Source organism: Lissotriton helveticus, chromosome 2_1 (assembly GCF_964261635.1).
Source record: "Lissotriton helveticus chromosome 2_1, aLisHel1.1, whole genome shotgun sequence".
NCBI lineage: Eukaryota > Metazoa > Chordata > Amphibia > Caudata > Salamandridae > Lissotriton > Lissotriton helveticus.
Window position 1 is genome coordinate 1734114767 of NC_136059.1, and position 22494 is coordinate 1734137260.

Genomic DNA, 22494 nt, shown 5'->3' on the forward strand with positions numbered 1-22494 from the left:
TCAAGTTATCCCAAAGCAGCTCTACTGAGACGGTTGCAGAACTCCCAGGTTCCCATTGCTATACCTGACAAAGGCGAGTTGAATGTCAGTGACACTCACCCTCTAGCACAGAAGAGTTCCTTGTTTTTTACTAGAGAGGGACCCTCGGTATTTGTTCATGAGAATCCTTAGCTAATTGACTGATGGTTTCTGTCCCATATATATACCAAGTTTGCAGACAGAGTGTGTCTATTCCATTGGTTCTACTTTGGGACGGGTTTCAGGAGTTCCTGACTTTTTGCATGTCCTGCCCTGACTGGTCAAGCTACAGTCTTTGGAGCCTCTTCACAAAGTGCATTTTGTATTACGTTTTGTAGTACAGCTTCAATTTGGAAAAAAAGTGTTAAAATATTTTAATGATAAATATCAATGTAAATGAGTTTTATAAATCTACTTTGAAAGCAGAACTAGAGAAAAAAAGTTGCAGCACTGTTGACATTTTGAAATAAAAATGTAAATGTTAAAAATGTTATTAATTATCATTACATTATTTTCACTTTAAGTAAGAAAATAATTTTTGTAATGCATTGATAATTATTAAAAGTGTTGTAAAGAATTACTTAAAAGTAATTCACTTATGTTTAATAAAATATAGTTACATTTATTTGTACATGCAAAAAAGGTTATTAAAATATTTTATAATTAAATTACAAATATGTACTATATTTTTTTTATATTTATTTATATGCATTTATATATTTAACTAGGTGAAATAATTTAATTTAAATTAACACTATTTCCTACAGGGTTTACATTTAAGTCACTATGTCTATTTTCTATGGGAGGGTGTTAGACTACATGGGGGTGGCCATGTGTAGTGCTTGACATACTACTGTTTAAAAAAAAAAATTGTAACTACTTACACTTGTAAGTTAGGCTCCGCCCCTTTTCCAGGAAGTGGAGATGTGTATGTCTGCGATGCAACCAGCGCAAGGAAAGTGCTTTTAAATATTTAGTTTTCAAAGTGCCATCGTATGTCAGACTCCACTACCCCCACACCGCCACTATCCCACCTCACCACCCCACAGCATTTACCTGTGCGAGCCGCGGCTGCTTATGAGTAACTTTACACTCGGATTTTGTGACTTGCAAAAAGTAGTAAAGTTACTCAAAAGTGTAAGAGTAAATTTAAAGATGAACATTACTCTCAAGTTTACCTTACCTTTGTGAATAGCTCTGATATTGTATTACACAGTTTCATCTTTCCACCGCCTTGTGTCACCTTGACACCTTGACACCTAAGAACAAAGCCATGCTAAGCATCACCACAGGGCCCAATGGCGATACGTCACTAACACTGTAATGAAAAGAGGATCCCAGATGTTCATAAAGGTGAAGAGAGAAGGCAGATATAATTTCTTGATGGTGGACGTTTGACAGAGTTAGGAGGGTAACAGACAAAGGAGTGGGTGGACATGGTGTAAAGTAAAATATACTCAATGTCAATGGAGACTGTGGGATTGTGAGCGGTCTAGTAGTTGGGTGGGCGGAGTTAGTATGCTGGGGGAAGAGGAGGATCCAGGGGATGGGCTAGTTAGTTAGAGTAGGGACGGGGACCTGAGAGCACCTGTTGAATAAAGCTCTTAGATAAATGAAGAAGTAGTCTGTCGTTATTACAAGGAGGACACGACAACTGGCGACGAGGATGGGATGCACAGCTTGCTGTCCCTGAACCCGCAAATGACATTCGGTCCCGTCCCTAGAAATTGGGAAGGAAGTCGCTGTTGCGACGCAAGTGCCCCAAGAAGAATTGCCGCCCAGAGAAGAGAGGCCAGCAGTTTGTATCGGTTCCGTGATCGGGAGATCGCGTAGAGCCCCAGCGAAGAAGCGCAGTCGAGCATTGGTGAAGTTTTGAATTTGGCGCCTGTCCGCGCCTGAACGGTGAGAAGCTAAGAGGCCCGGCATTGATGTGAGGCCTACTGACAAGCTCTGAAGTCACCCAGTACCACCGTGCTACGAAATCGTAAGAAGTGTGAGATCAGGATGAATGCGTGGAAAAGTATTGCACAGATGAGATAGCCCGCCACGAGAGAACCTCACCCCAGAAGCGTGCGAAGTGGAATGCGCGCGAAAAAGCCGAAGGTTGAATTGAGGCCCAAGCGTACCTGGTGAAGCAGAGTGGCTGGCGAGAGACAAGCAGACGATTGTAGAGGTCGTTGTGCCAGCAGTGTGGTAGCGGCCGGTGAGTCCCTGTTGCAGCGCATCGTGTGAGTGAAGAGTGCAGGTCGTCGGACATCGCAGAGTGAAAGCTGCCAGCCAAGTGGCCATTTTGAAGTCAGGCAAGACGGATAGGACTTCCCTGGTCAATAGTGAAGCGGCCATCTTGGAGTCAGGCATCAGTGCGCGCCATTCAGTTAAAGAAATTCGAGCACAATAATGATCGAATAACGGACTGCACCAGGTGCGCATCACCCCAAGAGGCAAGAAAAAAAAGCGTTGGTAGTGTTGCACAGTATTGCAGACATAAAGTGCCACTAAGACAGTGTACCGACGAGTCACATGAATGAGGTGACCCTGTTGCATGAAGACAGGCCCGAGACATTCCAAGCCACACGGCAATGAACTGATGAAAGTCTGAATAACATGAGATGATTGCTCAGTGTGAATAAGGGCATCACTTGAAACTGTGGACAGTGAATCACACGACTGCCCAGGGGCAGCTACAGAGTTCTTGAACAAGCACAAGCCGATCCAAAGGACCACACGTGGTCAAAAGAGATAGAGCGTCACAGGAAACAGGAACATTAGATAAATCATTCATTATGTCAACGCATAACTCACCACAAAGAGAAGCCAAGCCAATCCTGGTGGGCATGACCCACCTGAGGCCCCCAGAGCCATTGACTCTGATAGCTGGTGGAAGTATGGGTCCACGGTGGAAGGAGTGGATTGAAGACTTCGAGGACTACATCAAAGGGTCCAAGGCGACGGTGGATGAAGACCAGTTGATTGCATTGCGTAATTTAGTTGGAAAAGACATTAGCAAAGTGATAAAAGAACTGCCCCCGGCTGAAACCGGGACCTATGCCAAAGTTCGCGAAGCCTTAAACAAAAAGTTTCTGCAAAGCGTAATGTTGAATACGAGAGATACATGTTTCACCAGGCTCAACAGGACAAGGAAGAGCTGGTGAGCACGTACTTAACACGACTGCGTCGACTATCACAATATTGCGATTTTGACACATTCTCCACTGAAGATGCCATACGGCTTCGAATCATGGATGGGTGTCAATCCGAAACACTGAGAAGGAAGCTGTTAAAGAAAAGTTACAAACTTGATGAAATTGAGGAGATGACAAGGGTGCACGGTAAGGCCGAGGAGCAGGCCGAGGAGCACGCCAAGAAGATGGAGTCAGGGCGTGCAGAGAAAAGAGAGCAGGCCAACAAAGTCCAGAACATCAGATCTCACAAGCGCTCCAGAGAAAGGCCCAGAAGAAACAGGTCATCTGCCTGGCACCAGCAAGCCGGACACCGGCGCCCTGAAACCCGCTGGCTAGACAAAAGGGCGGATCGTAACAAGAAATGCTATTGTTGTGGTTATGAGCTCCCATATACAGACGCCCGTCCTGCGATGGATCAGCAGTGCCGGAAGTGCAAGTATAAGGACTGTTTGGAAGATATGCGTGGAGATCATCGAGGTGAAATGAAGAATGAGGCAGCTCGAACGTCCAGGCTGGGCGCTCGGCGGCACCACGTGCGAACCTCACAAGATCACACTCAATCATTGCCTAAGTCCCCAAACTCTAGTGGAGAGTCGAGACGATCTCAGTGGGTCCGCAGATCGTCGTCCCGAGAATTTCGGTCAGCATCGTGGGAACCTAAATACACCAATGAATACGTAAGCATGGTAGCTAACCCGGACCAGCTGAAAAAGTACCCCCGACTCGATATCCTCGTAGGAAACCACAGCACTAAGTTTGTACTAGACAGCGGAGCATCGCTAAACTATCTCACAGTGACTGAGTATAGAAAGATGAAACCAATGCCCACCTTGAACCCAGCACATGTCCGGGTGTACACATGGATGGCCAAAGAACCACTGAACTGTCTTGGGCAATTCTCCAAGACCCTTATATATAAGACGAAGTCCATATCAGCTGTCATACATGTCATTGAGGGTCCAGAGGCGGACTGCCTTCTCAGCTTGCCGACCGCTGAACGCCTTCGCCTAGTAGAACTTCTGTATCAAGTCAACAATGAGCCGGATTTAATTAATACATTTCCAAAGTTGTTCTCCGGTCTGGGGAAAATGAATAAGTGTCAGATAAAGCTTCACATAAACGAACAAGTCCGTCCTGTTGCTCAACATCTTCGCAGGGTGCCATTTCATCTCCAGCAGGCCGTCGAAGATGAACTGCAAGAGTTACTGAAAGCTGACATCATTGAACGTACGCATGGTCCCACGCCCTGGGTGTCACCGGTTGTGATAGTTCCCAAGAAAGGGACGCCCGAGAGAGTGCGATGGTGCGTGGACATGCGAGTGCCTAACATGGCCATAGAACGAGAGCGCCATCCAGGGCCCCATCTGAGTGACATGATTTCTGCCTTAAACGGCGCAAAAGTGTTCTCCAAACTTGATCTAAATAAAGGTTCTCACCAGTTAGAATTGCATGACAAGTTGCGATATATCACGACCTTTGTCACACACCTGGGGTTATTTCGCTACAAGCGATTAAGTTTTGGCATATCCTCAGCAGCAGAAATTTTTCAGGAGGCCATTCGTCAAACCATTCACCATATACCCAACGCCTTGAACTACAGTGATGATATACTGGTGTATGGGTCTACCACTCAAGAACATGACAAGGCACTAGATCGAGTTTGCCATGCATTGTTGGATGCCAACCTGACCTTGAATCGTGAGAAATGTGAGTTTCACCGGTCCACACTCAAGTTCTTCGGGCACATCTTTTCAGCAGCCGGGATGAGGCCTGACCCTGACAAAGTAGCTGCCATGAATGATGCCAAGAGTCCTCAGGACGTTGTAGCCATTAGGTCATTCCTGGGCATGGCCAGTTATTGTGCCAGGTATATCAAAGACTATGCTACCATCAGTCATCCCCTTAGAACCCTCACCAAGCAGGGTCAGCCGTTTGATTGGACCCCCCAATGTGAGCGAGCCTTCTGTGAGATCAAGAAGGCAGTAGAGTCTGCCTCCGACCTAGCATATTTTGACCCCAGGCGCAAGACAGAAATCACCGTGGATGCCAGTCCGGTGGGACTAGGTGCCATACTTGCACAATACGATAACGACACTGATCCAAGACACATTGTGGCTTATGCGAGTCGCAGTTTGACAGACCCAGAAAAGGCATACTCACAACCAGAGAAAGAAAGCCTGGCGGTTGTGTGGGCGTGCGAACATTTTCACGTTTTCATATATGGCAAATATTTCACGATGGTGACTGATCACCAGGCCCTTGTGACGATATTTGGAAACCCTCGAGAAAAGATGCCGCCTCGCATTGAACGGTGGGGTTTGAGACTACAAGACTACATGTATACCATTGTGCATAAGCCTGGGAAGTCGGCCAATCCTGCTGACTATATGTCACGCCATCCGCAGCTGTCTCAGATCACTGGGCCATCCATGGCTGAGGAGTATCTTTATTTTGTGGTGGATCAGGCCAGACCACCGGCAGTTCCCCTTGAGGTCATTCAGAATGCCACCAAAGATGATGCAGTGCTGCAAAAAGTCATGTGCTGTTTGTGAAACAACCGGTGGAGGGACATTGATAAGGAAGGGGAGAGTGAGCCACAGCTTCGGCAAGAACTGCAGGCATTTCAGCACATCAAAGAGGAATTGTCCTCCACCTCCGAGGGACTCCTGTTAAGGAATCAGAGAATCGTCATTCCCAAGAAACTACGCCAGGGAGTCATCAATCTGGCGCATGTGGGTCACCGTGGCATTGTAGCAACTAAAAGGGCGCTGAGATAAAGAGTCTGGTTCCCTCTATTGGATCACATGGTCGAACTCACATTAAGGGATTGCCCTCAATGTCAATTGGTCAAGCCTGGAGATCTGCCGCCGCCACTGCAAATGACTAAATTGCCTCAAGGAGTGTGGCAGGAACTGGCCATGGACTTTTATGGCCCGCTGCTATCTGGCAAATATGTCCTTGTAGTGATTGACGAATATTCACGATTCACAATTGCTCAATTTGTATCGTCTACCAGTGCGTCCAGCACAATTGCAATGCTGGATGAGGTGTTTGCTGCCTGGGGTGTTCCTAAAGAACTGAAAACAGACAATGGTCCCCCATTCACTAGTCAGGAGTTCGAGGACTTCGCAAAGCATTTAAATTTCCACCACTGTAAAGTCACCCCGCTATGGCCACAGGCTAACGGCACTGTGGAACGATTCATGGCCACTCTCAAGAAGACTTTTCAACAAGCAACTTTGAACAAGCGAGATCTCCAAGTGGCTCTCAATGAAGTACTGAGGGCCTATAGAACCACCCCACATGCCAACATGGGCAAGTGCCCAGCGACATTAATGCTGGGTCGACCTATCCGGACCAAAATTCCCACATGGGAAGGTGCGCTGAGGCCTGTGTCCCCTACCCGCATTGATTCCAAAGTCCGAGCTTCCGATGGTGCGAACAAAGAGATCATGAAATCATATGCTGATCGACGCCGGCGAGCCAGACCCTCCTCCCTGCAGGAAGGAGATACTGTTGTGGTCAAACAAGAGCAACAAAGGAAGACGGACTGTCGATTCCGAGATGATCCTCTGACCATTACGCACCAGAAGGGCACCATGGTGACTGCAGAATCGGATAACCGGAAAATCACCAGGAATATATCCCATTTCCAAAGATGTACTCCAGCTCTGAGAGATGCTCTCACTAGAACAGTTGTACCAACCAGTGGTGAATGCAGTGAGAGTCGTGACCAAGTAAGAGATCCTCCAAATGAGGACACTCAGCCTGAGAGTGAGACTGCCTATGATGGAGGCTCCCAACGGCCTCGACGAAATGTTCAACGGCCCAAACGACTCATTGAGGAACTATGAACTAACTGGTTATTCCATTTTGTTAAGAAAGGGGGAGATGTGGGATTGTGAGCGGTCTAGTAGTTGGGTGGGCGGAGTTAGTGTGCTGGGGGAAGAGGAGGGTCCAGGGGATGGGCTAGTTAGTTAGAGTAGGGACGGGGACCTGAGAGCACCTGTTGAATAAAGCTCTTAGATAAATGAAGAAGTAGTCTGTCGTTATTACAAGGAAGACACGGCAGAGGCGATGGGCTGTAGTAGTTCGGTGACTTTCGGAGTCTCTTAGTTAGTGTTGTTTGCCACGTGGCACAACATAAGCAGCGTACACGCACATTACTATGGCAATAAAAGGGATCACGCGGGAAATGCGCCAATATTCTATACTACCAATGTGTGAAGGTGTATGTCTGTGTTTCCCCTGTGCTGCCCCATCACAGTCACTCTGGTCATCTGGACCATCATGACCCATTCACCTGACTAATTTGACACCTCAAACCAGGGCCCGACTGGCGTTAGCGGACACCGGGCATTTCCCCGGTGGAGCGGAGGGGTGGGGGCCAGTTGTGCTCATGGGGGCCAGTTTTTTTCACTGCGGACGGTTTTAAAAGCGGGAGCAGTGCTTCTTGCTTGCACCTCCCCCCCCCACCCTCCTGCTCCGAGGTCTGGTCGAGCAGCAATCTGCCAGGGCTGGTTGCTATTCCCAGTCCAGCCCAGCCTCAAACTCTACTTAGTTTCCAGCTTTGCAAAAACTGTTACACTGCCGTCTCAGTGTGAGGCATACACCCAAAGTAGTGGCCCCATGGTGCCTTCTAATTTGTGGGACGCAAGGTTTTTAGGCTTTTTTGAGAAAGCAGTTTGGGGCAGTGAGTTTTCTAATGCACCTGTGGATGCAACATACTTTGGGGGTGAGCACCAATTCTTGGAAGAGGCAAATGGAAAGGATCCAAGTCAAGGTTGTGCTAGGGATGGTGTTTACTTCCCTATGTGCCCTATTATTCTAATAATTACAATATGAAGGAAAAAAAACTACAGTGCTTAAGTCCCTTATCAAAAGACAGTAAAAGCACCAGCCACTATCTCCAAACTCAATGAAACTCATTCTAAGGGGCTTTGAATGGTGATAGGCGGAGTGGACCCATTGCTGGGGATTCTGGTGCCCTTAATGAAGAACACAGGGGCATATTATCAAGGACAGGCGATACATTATTGCCGCTTTTATCGGCAGGAAACTGCCGATAAAGCGGCGATAATGGCCTTGATAATATGCTCTATGAATTCCAATCGAAGCCCATGTTAGATGTGTTCACATCTAACATGGGCTTCGATTGGAATTCATAGAGCATATTATCAAGGCCATTATCGCCGCTTTATCGGCAGTTTCCTGCCGATAAAAGTGGCGATAATGTATCGCCTGTCCTGATAATATGCCCCACAGCTCTCTGCAGCAGGCACCGACAACTGAACCGCTACTTGCAGGAGCTCCACACCACACAACACTTCCTCTTCGGAATTTAATACATATACTTATGCTCTAAAGTGATAATGGGATAAGCAAAGGACGTGAAAACAGATGCATCTACTTAGCAGCTCTGGATGGAGAGACCACTGTTCACTGAATTGAGGTCCTGGAGCCAACTGAAGATTTTGCCCTGGATCAGATCTCCCAAGTTTTTTAAGTTTTTGCTATAGTTTATTCGTACCAAATGACAGGAAATTATAGAAATTCCAGCTAAAGAAAATGGCACTTCATGCAGGAGCAGTGAGTTAAAACCACCCCACTGTTACTTGTTGTGGGTTCCACGTCAGAAGTTCTAATCCAAGTAAGGCCGACTCGGGTGCCCATCCTTCCAAGGTTGATAAATTGAGGACAAATTGTTACACCTGTCAATTACAGCTCTTAGAAGATGCAGAAGTTCTGCGAAGCGCTGGTCTTCTGAACCCCTTGAAAGTGTCGCCGTTAAACAGCATCATGTCGTGTGTAGCGATCTACAGGGTGCACTCAGCTTTCCATCATCTTTCCATAAGTTCCACAACAAAACATTTATTTTTTAAACAAGAAGAGAAAATATAGCGTGTAGTGTGGGCGACATGTCACAGATCAATATTAGTTCTGCTGCCACTGATGCAATAAGCGTCACTAAAAAATATCCACTTAGTAGAGATCCCAGCCCGCACAGGCAAGAGATTCAAGAAGTGTGACCTTGCACAAATTACAGTGTAAATGGAATCAAGGGAATTAAGTAGGAGTGATAAAAGACAGCACAGAGGTAAAGGGGCAGGACTTGTTGAAAGCTAGAGCTGGTATTCAGTTCCAGCTCCACCAGCAGTATTTCCATCTTATGTTTTAATTGAGCACAGCAAGGCCTTTTTGGAGTTTGTAAAGTATACTCCTGCAGTACTCCTTTACTTACCCCTTCATGCCTTTGTGAATTAGTCCAAAACATCTAAAATGGGAATAAAATTGGAATGTGCAAGGAATATTCATATACAATTAGTACAAATAGAAACAGAGATGCTCTCTTTGAACTTCTACTAGTAGGGAGTTGGACATTCAGAGCTCGTTCACTAAGGCATTTAAAAGTATGTAAACGAGGACTCCTGCAGTACTACTTCCCGTACCCATAAATGCTTTTGTGTATCGGCCCCATGATGTTAGCACAGTCTATCTGGATCTAACAACGATAGACGAGTTTTAAGGACTTGTTCTTAACTGCAAAATGTTCTTAAATCTCAGAATATTGGTTCTTCACTGTTTTAAGAACAGTGTGCATCTGTGCCCCTTTCCACATCCTGTTGTAGGCATTTTTAAGAGATTTTCTTTATTCGTGGCATCAGTGGCTCACAACCTCTTTCACACAGCTATCTGGATTCTGCATCAGTGGTTTATCAAGTAACTGTGTCCATTATTCATCTACTTGAGGGTTTGTGGTGTTTCACTTGTAAAATGTTAGTATCATAATGAGAATGTATTCTATTGTAGATTAAAACATTGCTCTAGCACAGGTTAGACCACTAATGAAGGAGGTTAGTTATTTCAATAATCAGAAATAGTGTGAAGTAGTCAAAAAAAGGCAACCATAGTCCATAGCAAAACGCTGTAAAAGTGCAACTATAACCAAGCACTCAACACGCTTGTTGAGCCAAGTGGTGAATACTTTTCTTTAGGATAACCATTAAAGCAGATGGAAAAATATACTGACTAAGAAAAAGTGTACATGTGCTTAAAAAATTAACAGAAAAGTAACTACACATACAGAGGAAAGAAAATCAGAGACAAATGCATAATGCATTTTTGCCAAAAAATGGCATATGGTAAAAAAAAAGTGCGAAATGGGGCTTCTCTGGTGCAATTGATTCTGTCAAGCATGAGATCTAGGAATCCAGCTGATCACAGGAGCACAGGTCTGCCTTTGGATGGTTCCTGGCTTGGCAAACCTAGGTTGTCTTAATGCCCCCATTTATATTATGGAGTGCAACTGTGGCATGCTTCTGGGCTCTGCCCTCTGTTTCATTGAACTTGTATATTCAGCTTCTTGAAAAGTTGGTAGGGTCCATTGGCTTCAAGACCTTTTTGTATACTGATGGCCAGATAATCCTGAGATACAGGAGCCTTCTACCAATACCATCAGTATTCTCAGACCCTGATAGTATTCTATTCAGAATTGGGTGGCTGCCAATCTCCTGAAATCAGAGGTAGATAAAATGGCAGTGCAGGTGGTGGGCACCACTACTTCCTATTGGTCAGTTAGCTGCCTGTTGAACTAGCAACTTAGACCACTTACTGAGCCAGCTGCCCCTTACAAAAACCTTGGTGCTGTGTTTGCTTAAGACCTTTAATTTAATACCCATGTACAAATGTTTTTGCCTGTAGGTTTACCAAAGCTTAACCTTCTGCTCAAAGTACTTTTCCTGTCCTTGTCTGCAGTCTCAACTTGACAATTACAGCTCCATATTCTTTTGGAACCTGTCCAGGCTGTTAAGAAGCTCAAATACTACAGATTCTCGAGCAGGTGTCTGGCCTGCAGTAATGATCGCATTTCCAAAGAAAGGTAGGCCCTCCAATGGTACCACTCAAGCAGAAAATACAGTTCAAGACACTTTGCAACGTGCATCAGACTACTGGTGTCTATGATGTCACTCAGACCCGCCGAGGAGCTGGGGGAAAACACAACTAGTGAACTCAATCAGCATTTTGATATAAGAGAGCTCAGGTAAACGTGGCCCAGTACAAGGCTAACAAAGGACTGGCTTTAGCGCTGGCAGTGCCATGTGCGACAATCTCTTTTGGTGCACCCCAATAACCTCTTTCTCCACAAATTCCCTCACTACCACCTTCCAACAGCGTGCCTAATCTCTCCATGGTCCCACTTTGACATACATTTTATTTTTCATAGCGCTACTCATAGTTCACTCCCCCTCGGTTCTGTGATCTGCATGGTACGCGTTATTTGCAGCAAGCACATTAACCCACTGAGCTACTTTATGATGTCAAAACTGCACTAGACAAAAACTCGATCATTCTCCAGCAGGAACATTAATGGCCAGAGTTAGCTAGACATTTTTTGATTGTCACCTGAAAACTGTCGGACACACGAGGAACTCTGCAGCACGCAATATTAAACCCATAATTTATTTTTAAACACAGCGCCCCCCTTGCCCCCTTTCCCCTTTGGTCAACGCCAGATGCGACTGCACCAGTCACACCACTCTAAAGCTGGCTCTTTGCGAGCATATAACACAGTGGGCATATTCTCAAGGAGCTATCACCGAGTTAACACACTTTATCGCAGCCAAAGTCGCGATAAATGTATCACCCCATTCACAAGCTGGTGCTAACAGCCCATGGCACCAGTTTACCTGCGATAACAGCTGCAAAAGACATCGCCACAGATGACCCCCACAACTATCGTTAATGAGATGCAGAGTAGGAGTTCCCGTGCCAAAAGCCGTGACAACATCACTCTCCAACATTCTCAATGACCAGCCAAATCTGCGATAAGAACACAAAACATGCGATAAGGCGCGTTAGCAGCAGGAAACCAACACCTGCTCTGACCTGGCGCAAAGTTGGACCACAACTTACACCACAAAAGGGAGCCCAGCCCAGAGCCACAACTGAAGGGCAACAGATACCATGGAACCACTGATATTGCAGCTGGGAGCCACAACAGGGCCACAACACCCACTGCCACCACCCCCAGGACCACCCCCCCCCCCCTCCCGGGCACACCCCACCAGCACCAACAGACCAAGACACTGCACATCAACGGCCCGAAAGCATGGAAAAATGAACCCACCTGATGTCGCGCAATTGCAGCAATCAACACACATGTGAGTACAGAAATTCTAAGTAATTCATGCACCATTGAAAGACGAAACAAAATGTCACGTACTAATTTGTCTCCAAACAACTATTGTGAAGAGTCATGGGGCACATCCCTGGACAATCTATGAGTCCCAGACTGCAAGACAATATCCAAGATGTGAAGGTGTGTCAGGCACTCAGCAAAGGACAGGGAGAGAGAGAAAGAGAGAGAAAGAAAGCACAAGGAGCGCAATGCCAATCGTGCCATTGGCTCATGCAAACATGCAAACAGCAGCGTGTGTCCCGAAATTCGTGCACCCCAAATCACAGGCCTGGTATCAAAGTCAGCATGAAGGCCACATCACATCTCCGAAATACAAGCAGTAGGCAGACTAAAATTAGAAATGAAAGCTCCTTTGTTCATATACACACAAGGCGGAAGGCCAACCGACCCTCCGACCTTGGTCCTGAATGGGGCTGGCACACCCTGCGTGAGATACCAAACCAGCCTCTGACGACTCCCACACCACAAACAGCACTAATGAAAAACCAACGTGCCCACCCAACTTGTCCCTGCACAACCTGCACCTGCAAGTGATGCCCTTAGCACATTGGTGAAAAACTACCCATATGTCCAAATGTTGCACACACATATGATTCATTGCCCTGAGCTGCGGCATATCGTCCACAAACTGCCACCGGTCTGAGGAGTGCCAGTGCTACGAGACCAACAAGCGCAATGGCAGGCATTCCTGGGCACATCCGCAACCCCTGTCATGTGGAACTGTAACATGCACAAATGCTGCATGTGTTGGGATCTGTGCCAATGGCAGTGTTGTGAATCAGTTACCGTCTGAGTTTCTGTCTGCCTGTCACCTGCGGACCAGTTAATGGATTGGGTCACCCTGGTGTTCCTTGAACCCAACAACGACGTACTATTGGAACACATTGCCCATGAAGCTGCACTGGCATTCATGGACGAGTAACTACGTTCCTGCAGCCACATCGGATTGTCACCCACAGCACATATCCCAACACCTTGTTGCATCATGGGTAATGCTCACATATGTCACCACAACAGTGGACATGTCTGCCTTCGTCTGGACTCTTACTGCATGTGCGTCGAACTACGCTCGTGTACACACAACTGTGCAAGGTGAGGCCATTGTTGGAGCAGCACAGCGTCGTTTGGCAACGTTCCCAAATCGGACATACTGCTGAGGGGGGAGTACACACATGGCAATGTGGCACGACATGTGACCTTGTTGGACCCTTCCACCGGATCACTGTCAGCAGGGCAGACAGTCGGCGCTGTCCGGTGGCACAGCACTATGCAGACCCCATGGGCTGTGAGTCGTGTCCCCTCACACGGGGCAAAGGGCAGACACCAAACATCACATGACTCATCCAGCAAGGCAAGGTGGGCTGAGACCGTTGCCATCCTTAATGATATGTGTACATTTTTACACCACCATGTCATGCACCTCGACATGTTCCCATGCAAGTGTCTCAAGCATGTCCCTGCATGTTGTGGCCCTTGCCTTGTACGTACTGACACACACATGCCAATAAAGTCTCCGCAACTTCACTAGTGTCCAACTGTGATGAGTGTTGATTAGAAGTATGAATCGTGTGCCACAATAAGCATCATCCCCCACACAGGGAGGGGCTGAGTGACCCCTGTACAATTGGGGTGGGTCCCTTTAGACTGCTCCACCTCTGTGTGCCAAACACTGTGTTTGGGATAGTTGCTGGCAGGCCTGTGCACTTACGTGTCTCCAGCAATGTGCGTATGCTGTCCAACCTCTGACCATGTGGAGCAAAGCTATGAATCACAACAGAATGTGTCCACACAGATGTGTGTGAGAAGGAACGTGAAGTGAACTTCTGGTGTCACATGTGATGTAGGACACCACTTCTGGTCTTGTTCATTCCTACACACAGCCCTATTCAATACATGGACGCGTGCCTACGTTGGGGAGTAGCGAGATTGTCGATAATGTGCAACGAGGCCTCAGCTAGTACTCACCTTCACAGACATCCAACTGGCCATGTGGCTCAGGGTTCAACATGCACATTAATGTAATTTACAAGGGTGTACCTTCTTGTGCAATCATTGTCCATATATACTTTCACACTTGACTGAACATGGTCATGACACATCTGTATGATTTCGAATGGTTTATTCACATTCTGGTGCATTACAGAGCTGAAGATGTACATGGCCATGCCCACATTACATGGGATCCCAGTGGTGGGCCAACCAGAGTCTGATGGGGATTGGTAAGTGATTTGGGAGTGGGAGAGTGCAGTACGCCGCAGGATTGCTGTGTTATTGTCAAGCAGTAAAGGTATGTCAGTCCATGTCGGGGTCCAGGTGTATGTCGCAGAGGTTTCTGGGGGTCAGTGGAAGGTGTTGTCCCAGGGAATGATGCATGGGGCAGACCCAGGCAGGGACAGGTCAAATGGCGGTGATGGAAGCTCCTGCCTCCTTCCTCATTTAGTAATTACCATCCACATCTTAGTCCTCTGATACTTCCTCAGTGTCCGGTCTATCCGGTGTGTATGGTGGGGTAATGGCTGCATCACTGTGTGCCACTGATAGATCAGGGTGCGATGGATAGGGCTGCATCACTGTGTGCCACTGACAGATCGGAGTATGATGGTGATAGGGCTGCATCACTGTGTGCCACTGACAGATCAGGGGGCGGAGAGGTGTGTGTCGCAGTTCCTGCTGCAGTCATCTGGGCCTGGCTCAGTGGCAGCAATAGCAGGATGATGAACTGCAAGGCATGGAAGATTCAAGCTACATCTCTTTGGTGTTCAGCTGTGGCAGCCATACACCAGCTTGTATCTGCTCCATGGTCTCAATTGTCCTGCGCATCTGTGCCATCTCTGTGCTGTCATAGCTGGTGCCTGTCTGACTAGACAGTTCTTATATCCAAGAGATGGCCCCAGCGATGTCAGCCAAGGATTGTCGTGGAGCATGGTGAGGACTGTGTGTGTCCATTAGGGAATGTAAGTAGTCCCTGATGGGACTCAGGCACCCACATATGGCATTGAGTTTGGCTGTCACGAGCTCGAAACCCACCCGCAGCTGATCAGCCAACTCCACCTGGCAACCCAACACACGGTGTTGAAATTCCATGTGCTGTTCATGGGGGTCCTGTGAGACTGCCGTGGTGGTGTGTGTTTCCTGCTGAGTGGTCTGTGCAGGTGGTGGGGTCACCTCAATGCAGCTGGACTTCCCTGCTCCTGGGGGTGGGGGGCGGAGGCTGTCCATTAGCCATTGGAGTGTGTCTGAACAGATGTGCGGGTTGTCCTTTTCATCATCACAGATGGTAATTGGGGTCTGCTCTGCAATAAGTGTTGTTTGTCCCCCTGCAATGTTATGGGGAGATGCATGTTAGCAGAGGTTCCCATGCATGTTGCCGATTTGCAGATGTTTACATGCAGACTGCATAACAATGCACATTCTGACTGTTTTGGTGTAGCTAGCTATTTTATGGCAGACAGTGGGTTTTCTGAGTACATGACGGATGTGTGGTAGTACCTGTACATTGTCATCACACAGTGTCAGGCAATGCCAGATGTGAGTGGCCAGTTACTATGCACAAGCGGAACCTGTTGTGTCCTCTGTCCTGTGGTGCAGGTGTTGCACTTTGTCCCACATTGCCTTCTTTGGTGATGTTCTGTGGTTGCCATGTATGTGTGCTGCATTGTGGGGGAGTCAAGCCTGCAGCTCTGATTTCGTGGACTCTTGTCCCTTTGAGGTGGTGTGACTTTGAATTGTGGGCTTTTCGGGGGCTGGGATGTTTGCGACTTGGGTCATTTGTGCTCTTGCATAGATGTTGTGGCCTTGTGCATTGTTTGTCTGCTGTGTGTATTGGACGGCATGGGTTGTAGGTGCACGTGGATGTGTCAGACTGTGACCTGCTCCTTTACGGATGTGATCCACACTGGGCCACCTCCATGTCGATTCATGCACAATGTCATTTGTTTGTGCTGCTGCCATGCCGTCCGTCATGCAGTGTCACTTGCTTAGTCAGTGTGGTTCACACAGCCACTGCTTTTCTGGTTTCATCACATGTGCATGGATTGGTAGTCTTGTCGGTTATTCGGTGGGGGCCCATATGTGCACATCGTGGACGGAGCCTACTTGATGTTTGTATGTGTGCTGCAGTGTGCCAAGGGTATCATGGACATGTTCCACTGTCACTGTGCGTGTGCTACATGTGCTACACATGATTGTGCATGTGTGCCATTGTGCCCATCTCCCCCCATCCCCCCAGTCCCTGGTTGTCACTCACCCTGTTGCTGTTGGGTCGGGTCGTATTGTGCTGTGTCCAGGCCCTACTGCTGCCATCGTCTCAACACTGGTGACTGTGGCCACCATTTCCTTCTGCTCATCCAGCTCCTCCTGTGGCGCAGGACTCCCACCTCCAGTCGCCGTTGCAGCCTTCCTGTTGGCGGCGAGTTTCAGTTTGGTCTGAGTTTGCACATCATGCCAGCGCCTCTTGACCTTCTCCATTGACCTCCTCGCCACTTCGACTGCATTGACGCTAGTGATGAGCGTCTGCCATTTTTCCGTTTGTGTTGCCAGTGCTGCAGTGGAGGTGATGAACAGTTGTTGGTAGAGTTTTATCACCTCCGTGATCATGATCTGGTCTTCCTGGGGACTGAACCCAGTCTTCCTCTTCCTCTTCTCCTTGCCCTTCCCCGTACACGGTATTCCATGTTGGTCCTCCTTGGGGCTTGTGGGGTTCGGCTTCTCCTCTGAACTCGGTCCGGGTGCATCCATGGTGCTACGCAGTTTGAATTGGTTCTGGTGTGTTTTTTTTGGTGGCTTTCATAGTGCGTTTTCCCGCATGACGCATGGGTAGTGTAGGGCTGTTGCTGGTTATCGTTGATTTTGGCATCGCGCTTTGGGGCATCGCAACTTTTTTGGTGTTCGTGTTTCGCATTTTTTTGTTAGTCGCGTTGACTTTTGCACAGTCATTTGGCGATTTATCATGCTACTATCACATGGTGCTGCCGGGTTGGTATTTGGACGTTAAGACAGTGTTATTTTCTCGCGATAGACTGCGATAGGCACAGTTGCGTTAAGTTACTTTTGCAATGGCTATCACACATTCTTGAGAATATGCCCCAGTACCTTCTACATTAAAGATGGCTACTCTCCTGGAGAGGTCCGAGGACACACGAAGTGAAAGGTCACAGGAGCAGAACAAGCAACGTCTTCAAGCGGTATGGATTAAAATGGAAACCATCATGGGCGTTCTGAACCGAAAGATAGAACCACTGAGGCTTGCGGAGTGAAATAGAAAGTGCTCTGGTGTCCAGTGTGCCAGGTTGCTGCAAAGTTACCAGAAATGCATTACAGGGCCTTCCAAAACCACCTTGCAAAGCAATATCCGATCATGAAGCTAGCGCATTGAAGCCTTCCCACAGATCCCTACAGTTAATCGAGGATTTCCAAAGTACAGGCACATTTTCTAACAAGCCCAAAGAGTCACCCATAAGTATTATTAACTCATACGTTTTGCTCATAAAACACAACTTTCAACACCACTCTAGAACTCACGTGGTACCGACAATATTACTTGAATTTTATATGTGATCTTGTATAGCTCCTGCTTTCTGATTTAGACAGGAATTAATTTTACAAACACGCTACAAAATGTGGTGTTTCCCGGAATTGTTTGATATTCACTGTGTCTTCTGAAAGGCAGATATTATGTTGGGAAAGACCTTGCAGCCCTTAATGCATTGAAAAACAGTTTATACATGAGACCGTAACACAAGAATGCCTAACTAAAACCTCATGCTAACTCTGACATGGATTTGTTTGCCTTTGGCATTTTCCCAACAATTTGCAAAAACAAGTACGATGAGAAATACACCGATGACACCACAATAAGTGAGAAACGATGTCATCGTTCCTCTAGCCAATCATATTTGCTGGTGTATTTCTGAAAAACCTGAATGTCCAAGTTGAGCATTCAGTATTTACATGCATTGTGCCTCTGAATATGCACATTTGAAACTCAAGTAAGTCATTGTTTTACCGACAGAAATTATTTGTTTACATCCAGGTCGCCAATAAAAGTCTTGACACGTGTTGTTTTAGTCTTCTTTGTCTCTCAGAAATGTAGAAATGAAAAACATGTTTAGAACATCCTAAAAGCACAATTTATATTTGATAGTCAATTGAAAGCCATGCTTAGTAACTACCCCGCCCACATATTCATTTTGGAGATGCTTGACAATGCGCATACCTGCCAACTCACAGGGTGCCTCCTGCCACTGTGTGACACACGATATTGGCTTCCATCACACAGTCTCCCGGTGAGGAGTCGATATCACACGGTGGCAGAGAATTTTTTTGAAAACCACTGGAAATTGTGGTTTTCCAGCTCGTTTTCTAAGGCTTTGAACTGCCGATGTCCATTAATGGGTAAGAAAACACTACAGGACATCGGCACAAGCCTTAGAAGCCTTTTATTTGGGTGGGGGAGCCAAGAGGCTTGGGGTCGGGGTGGGGTTCAGAATGTGATGTGCCTTGAAGATACTTCTCGGCACAAAGCTCCGCCCCCTTCAAGGCCCCGCCCCTTCCTCACACTGGTAGATTGTTCTTAAATTCGGCAGGTATGAACAGGTTTTGCTTACATAGGGGTCTTCTAGGCCTTGGCAGATGGCCTGTCAGGTCAGTGGATAATCTGGTTTTTGCGCCCCTGGCCAATAATGGTCCTCCCACCCTCAAAAGGTCTGAGTGAGCATCACTGTAGATTACTAGCTCCAGAGGGTGAGAGGCGTACCAGTTGGTATACTAACGGAACTGACAGCACCATTTTATCTTAGATAAAGACAGAGCACTTTACATGGGGGTTTATTTATTCATTTATTTAACCTTCACCACACGTTAAGAGAACCGTGGTTATTGTTTTTCAAATGCTTGTGCCTAGTCACTCCTTTGTTGTTTGTGTATGAGCATCACTGTGACCAGACAGTCCTGTGATGGACAGGTCGTCAGGTAAAAGCTTTCCAACAGCCAAGCCATTTGAGTCTCCACTGCAATGGTGGCCCCCGCCTATCTTGAGTGGTTGGGCGGCCACGGAAGGTGGGCAGGGGTTTGGGGGGGGGGGGGTTAAAATGATAAATATTGAAAAAATAAAAAACTTACCTGCTGATCCGCAGACGGCAGCCTCATTGCTCCTCTCGCCGCCCTCAGGCCGGAAGGGGATGAGCCCTCAGAGCATAGGCCCCACACCCAATCCAGATGCTGCTCTCACATGAGAGCTACGCCAGGGTTGGTCTGAGCTGCCTCGTTTTCCACTCAGATGGTGCATTGGAGCATTTGCCTTTTCTCCAACCCTGCTGTATAACACAGCCATGTTGGAGAAACATAAGGGAGCATGTGTGCTTGGCCGGCCTAGGACGGCCGGCCAAGCACACATGCGCACTTATGAGTGCACTCTACTCCACCCTGACATGCCCGGCCCGCCCTATAGTCATTGCGGTGCTCAGACAGACAGCATAAATAAAATGACAATAACTGGGTTATTGTCATTTCATTTACCGTATGCTAGCGCGGGCTGTGGGACGACGCTTCTACGCCATTACAGAGGAGCAGCGCCTGCTCCACTGTCAGCATCCCTGCGGTTTCTGCACCTCTGAATGGAGCATGGAAACCATGATTTTGGCGAATGGACCATCCATCAAACTTTAAAGGAAACCCTTAGTTTGAACATAGGTGTGCAAATAGTAGCAAATGTTACATTCACAGTCGGATACTGCTGCAGTGGAAACTCTGAAAGTGTGGAATATATTTGAAAGTTCTAATTTTAGGTCTAATGGGAGACCCAAACTGTTTCCAGGGCCGCGGGTCAGTTTGGAAGGTGTGCGAAACATGCAACCCAACAAAGATGTATTTTTGTGAGTACCGACAATGTTTTTCATACCAATTTTGCAAGCTCAAAATTGGGTATGAAAAACATTAAAAACTGCATTTTGTGTGGCAAAAAAGAACCCTAGTCTGGTATAGGAGCTACAGGCAGATTTAGAAATAGCATATTACACCTATGATCGAGGTCACTCTCCCGAAAGTGGAGCATTTTGCACCAGGCCACTTAACATTTACTCCATTAAGCTGAGGATTTTCCGTTGCCACCCACCTCTAAAGAGCGCCAAAAATTATAACAATATGAGTTTGTTTCTATTTTTCTGATACAAATGCAACATATGTGGTCCCAAATTAATGAATCCGATTTATTTGTTAAAATAGTTGCTTTACAACATTTTATTTAAAATAAAAAATACTTAGAAGCACATGTGTCATATTGATTTTTGTAGCTTTTTCTCTTTTTTTCTTTTAATCTTTTTTTTGCACTGGTACTCAAATGTTTACTTAGCATGGACTAGAGCAAAATGTGCTCCTCCACTCGTATCGCGAAGCAGTACAACTTTGTGCAGAAAAAGCATCTCTTTTTTGCCCCATTCCAATCTGTATTTAATTTGTCAAAATGTCAAAATGTCGAAGCATTGGACAAGCTATGCGTCAATGTCTGTATCGTGTTTGCTTCTTTCCTCTCTCCTGGACTTTCTCTTTCATTTCGCCGACCACCACCAGCCTAGCGCTTTGAAGTGACTTTAAGGTGTCATCAACATTATACAATCCACGAACACAACAGAATACAATACAGCATAACATGACATAAAATTACAGTCAATAACAGCTGAAGTTGGAATCTAATTTCCTATCCCACCGTGAACATATTTTGTGAGTGAAAACAGAAGGCATCCTAACCAACAAACAAAAAATACTTGTTGGGTGCCCGACTTATGCTATAAATGGAAACCATTCTTTGGGTTTATGGTATACACCAAGGTGCAATGTATTTATTACAACTGAAAGCGACTAACATTGTTCAGAGCGACTGCGGGGTAGACAGAACAATGGAGAGAGAGAGGGAGCGAGGGAGAAAGAGAGAGAGAGGGGAGGGAGAGAGAGAGAGAAAAAGAGAAGCCGAGAGCGGGAAAGAGGGAGAAAGAAAAAGGAGAATTACGTAAATAGTAGTTTATAGCTAGGCCTACTATCTAGTCGGCAGCAGTGCACGCAAGGCTTGTCTGGGGCAAAAGACCCATCCTGCCTACCTGCGTCATTGCCCAGGGGAATATTGATAAACGCGCCGTCCTCTGCTTCTCCCGGAAGCTCATCCATGCTACTTCAGATGTGTTTCCAAGCAAAGATTGTTCTGGACAAAAAATACTAAACAAACATAGTTACTTGTATTTTTTTCCGAGCCTGAACCCAGCCTGTTGTAAAACATTAATGACTGCCTGCAGCAAACTGATGTCATGTGATCTCGTCCGTCCGGTAACTCCACACTCTGTCATTATAAGAACTCCTTCCCTGAACCAGCCACCTGCCACGGAAGCCGACTGGGACAAAGGTAATCAGTTATAGCGTTTACTTGTAATAACCAAAACTGCCCTTGTTTACTGTCTCTCAGGCTCATTTTTTCCCGCTTAATTTGAATCAATCGGAAGCACTACAGACTATGGCCTGTGGTGTACAAGGAGTGTTTATGTACAGATTAGGGCGTGCAGTGCATGGACTGTAAGCCATAATGACATTTTGAGGCCCAACTGTGAAATTATTTTATGGATTTAAATTTTTGTGCATCATTAACAGTGTGCAATATGCAATTTAACACACAATTTCACATCTACAGGCTGAATTATTACAATTGCTTTTGAAACGGGTTTTCTATAATGCATAGAAGTGTATTTCCCGAAGTGTTTTAGTCAGGTCACATTTCTGTTCAAACACCATATTGAACATTATGGAAGTCATTTCTGTCATTCACCTGAGCTTCCCCCCCAAGCACATCTTCTTCCCAAAGGCTCTACAGTACACATTAAAGCTGAAGTCCTAATAGTTTATTTTCACTATTGTTATTGTTCTGTTCATGGTGAACCTTCCACAGTTTGATATAATTTGTTACATGTAACCATGGGCCAGATGTATCAAGGGTTTTACCGGTCGCAATCGGCCCGTTTGCGAACGGTAATAAGCCTTTTGGGTTGTATCAACCCAAAAGGCATTCGCAAAATAGGTAATGGCAATTTTTGCAATTACCTATTTTGCAAAAGCAGT

At 46.5% G+C, this 22494-nt stretch overlaps 1 protein-coding gene across 1 annotated transcript in view; it reads right to left on the reverse strand.

Moving 5' to 3' along the window:
* The window catches only part of SCOC (short coiled-coil protein), a 163027-nt gene extending 141457 nt beyond the window's left edge, over positions 1–21570 (reverse strand). Inside the window, exon 1 of the mRNA XM_078676682.1 lies at positions 21489–21570. Coding sequence (XP_078532808.1) covers positions 21489–21555 — 67 coding nt within the window. The 5' untranslated portion in view covers positions 21556–21570. The remainder of the gene's footprint in view (positions 1–21488) is intronic.
* Between the last annotated feature and the right edge of the window lie 924 nt (positions 21571–22494).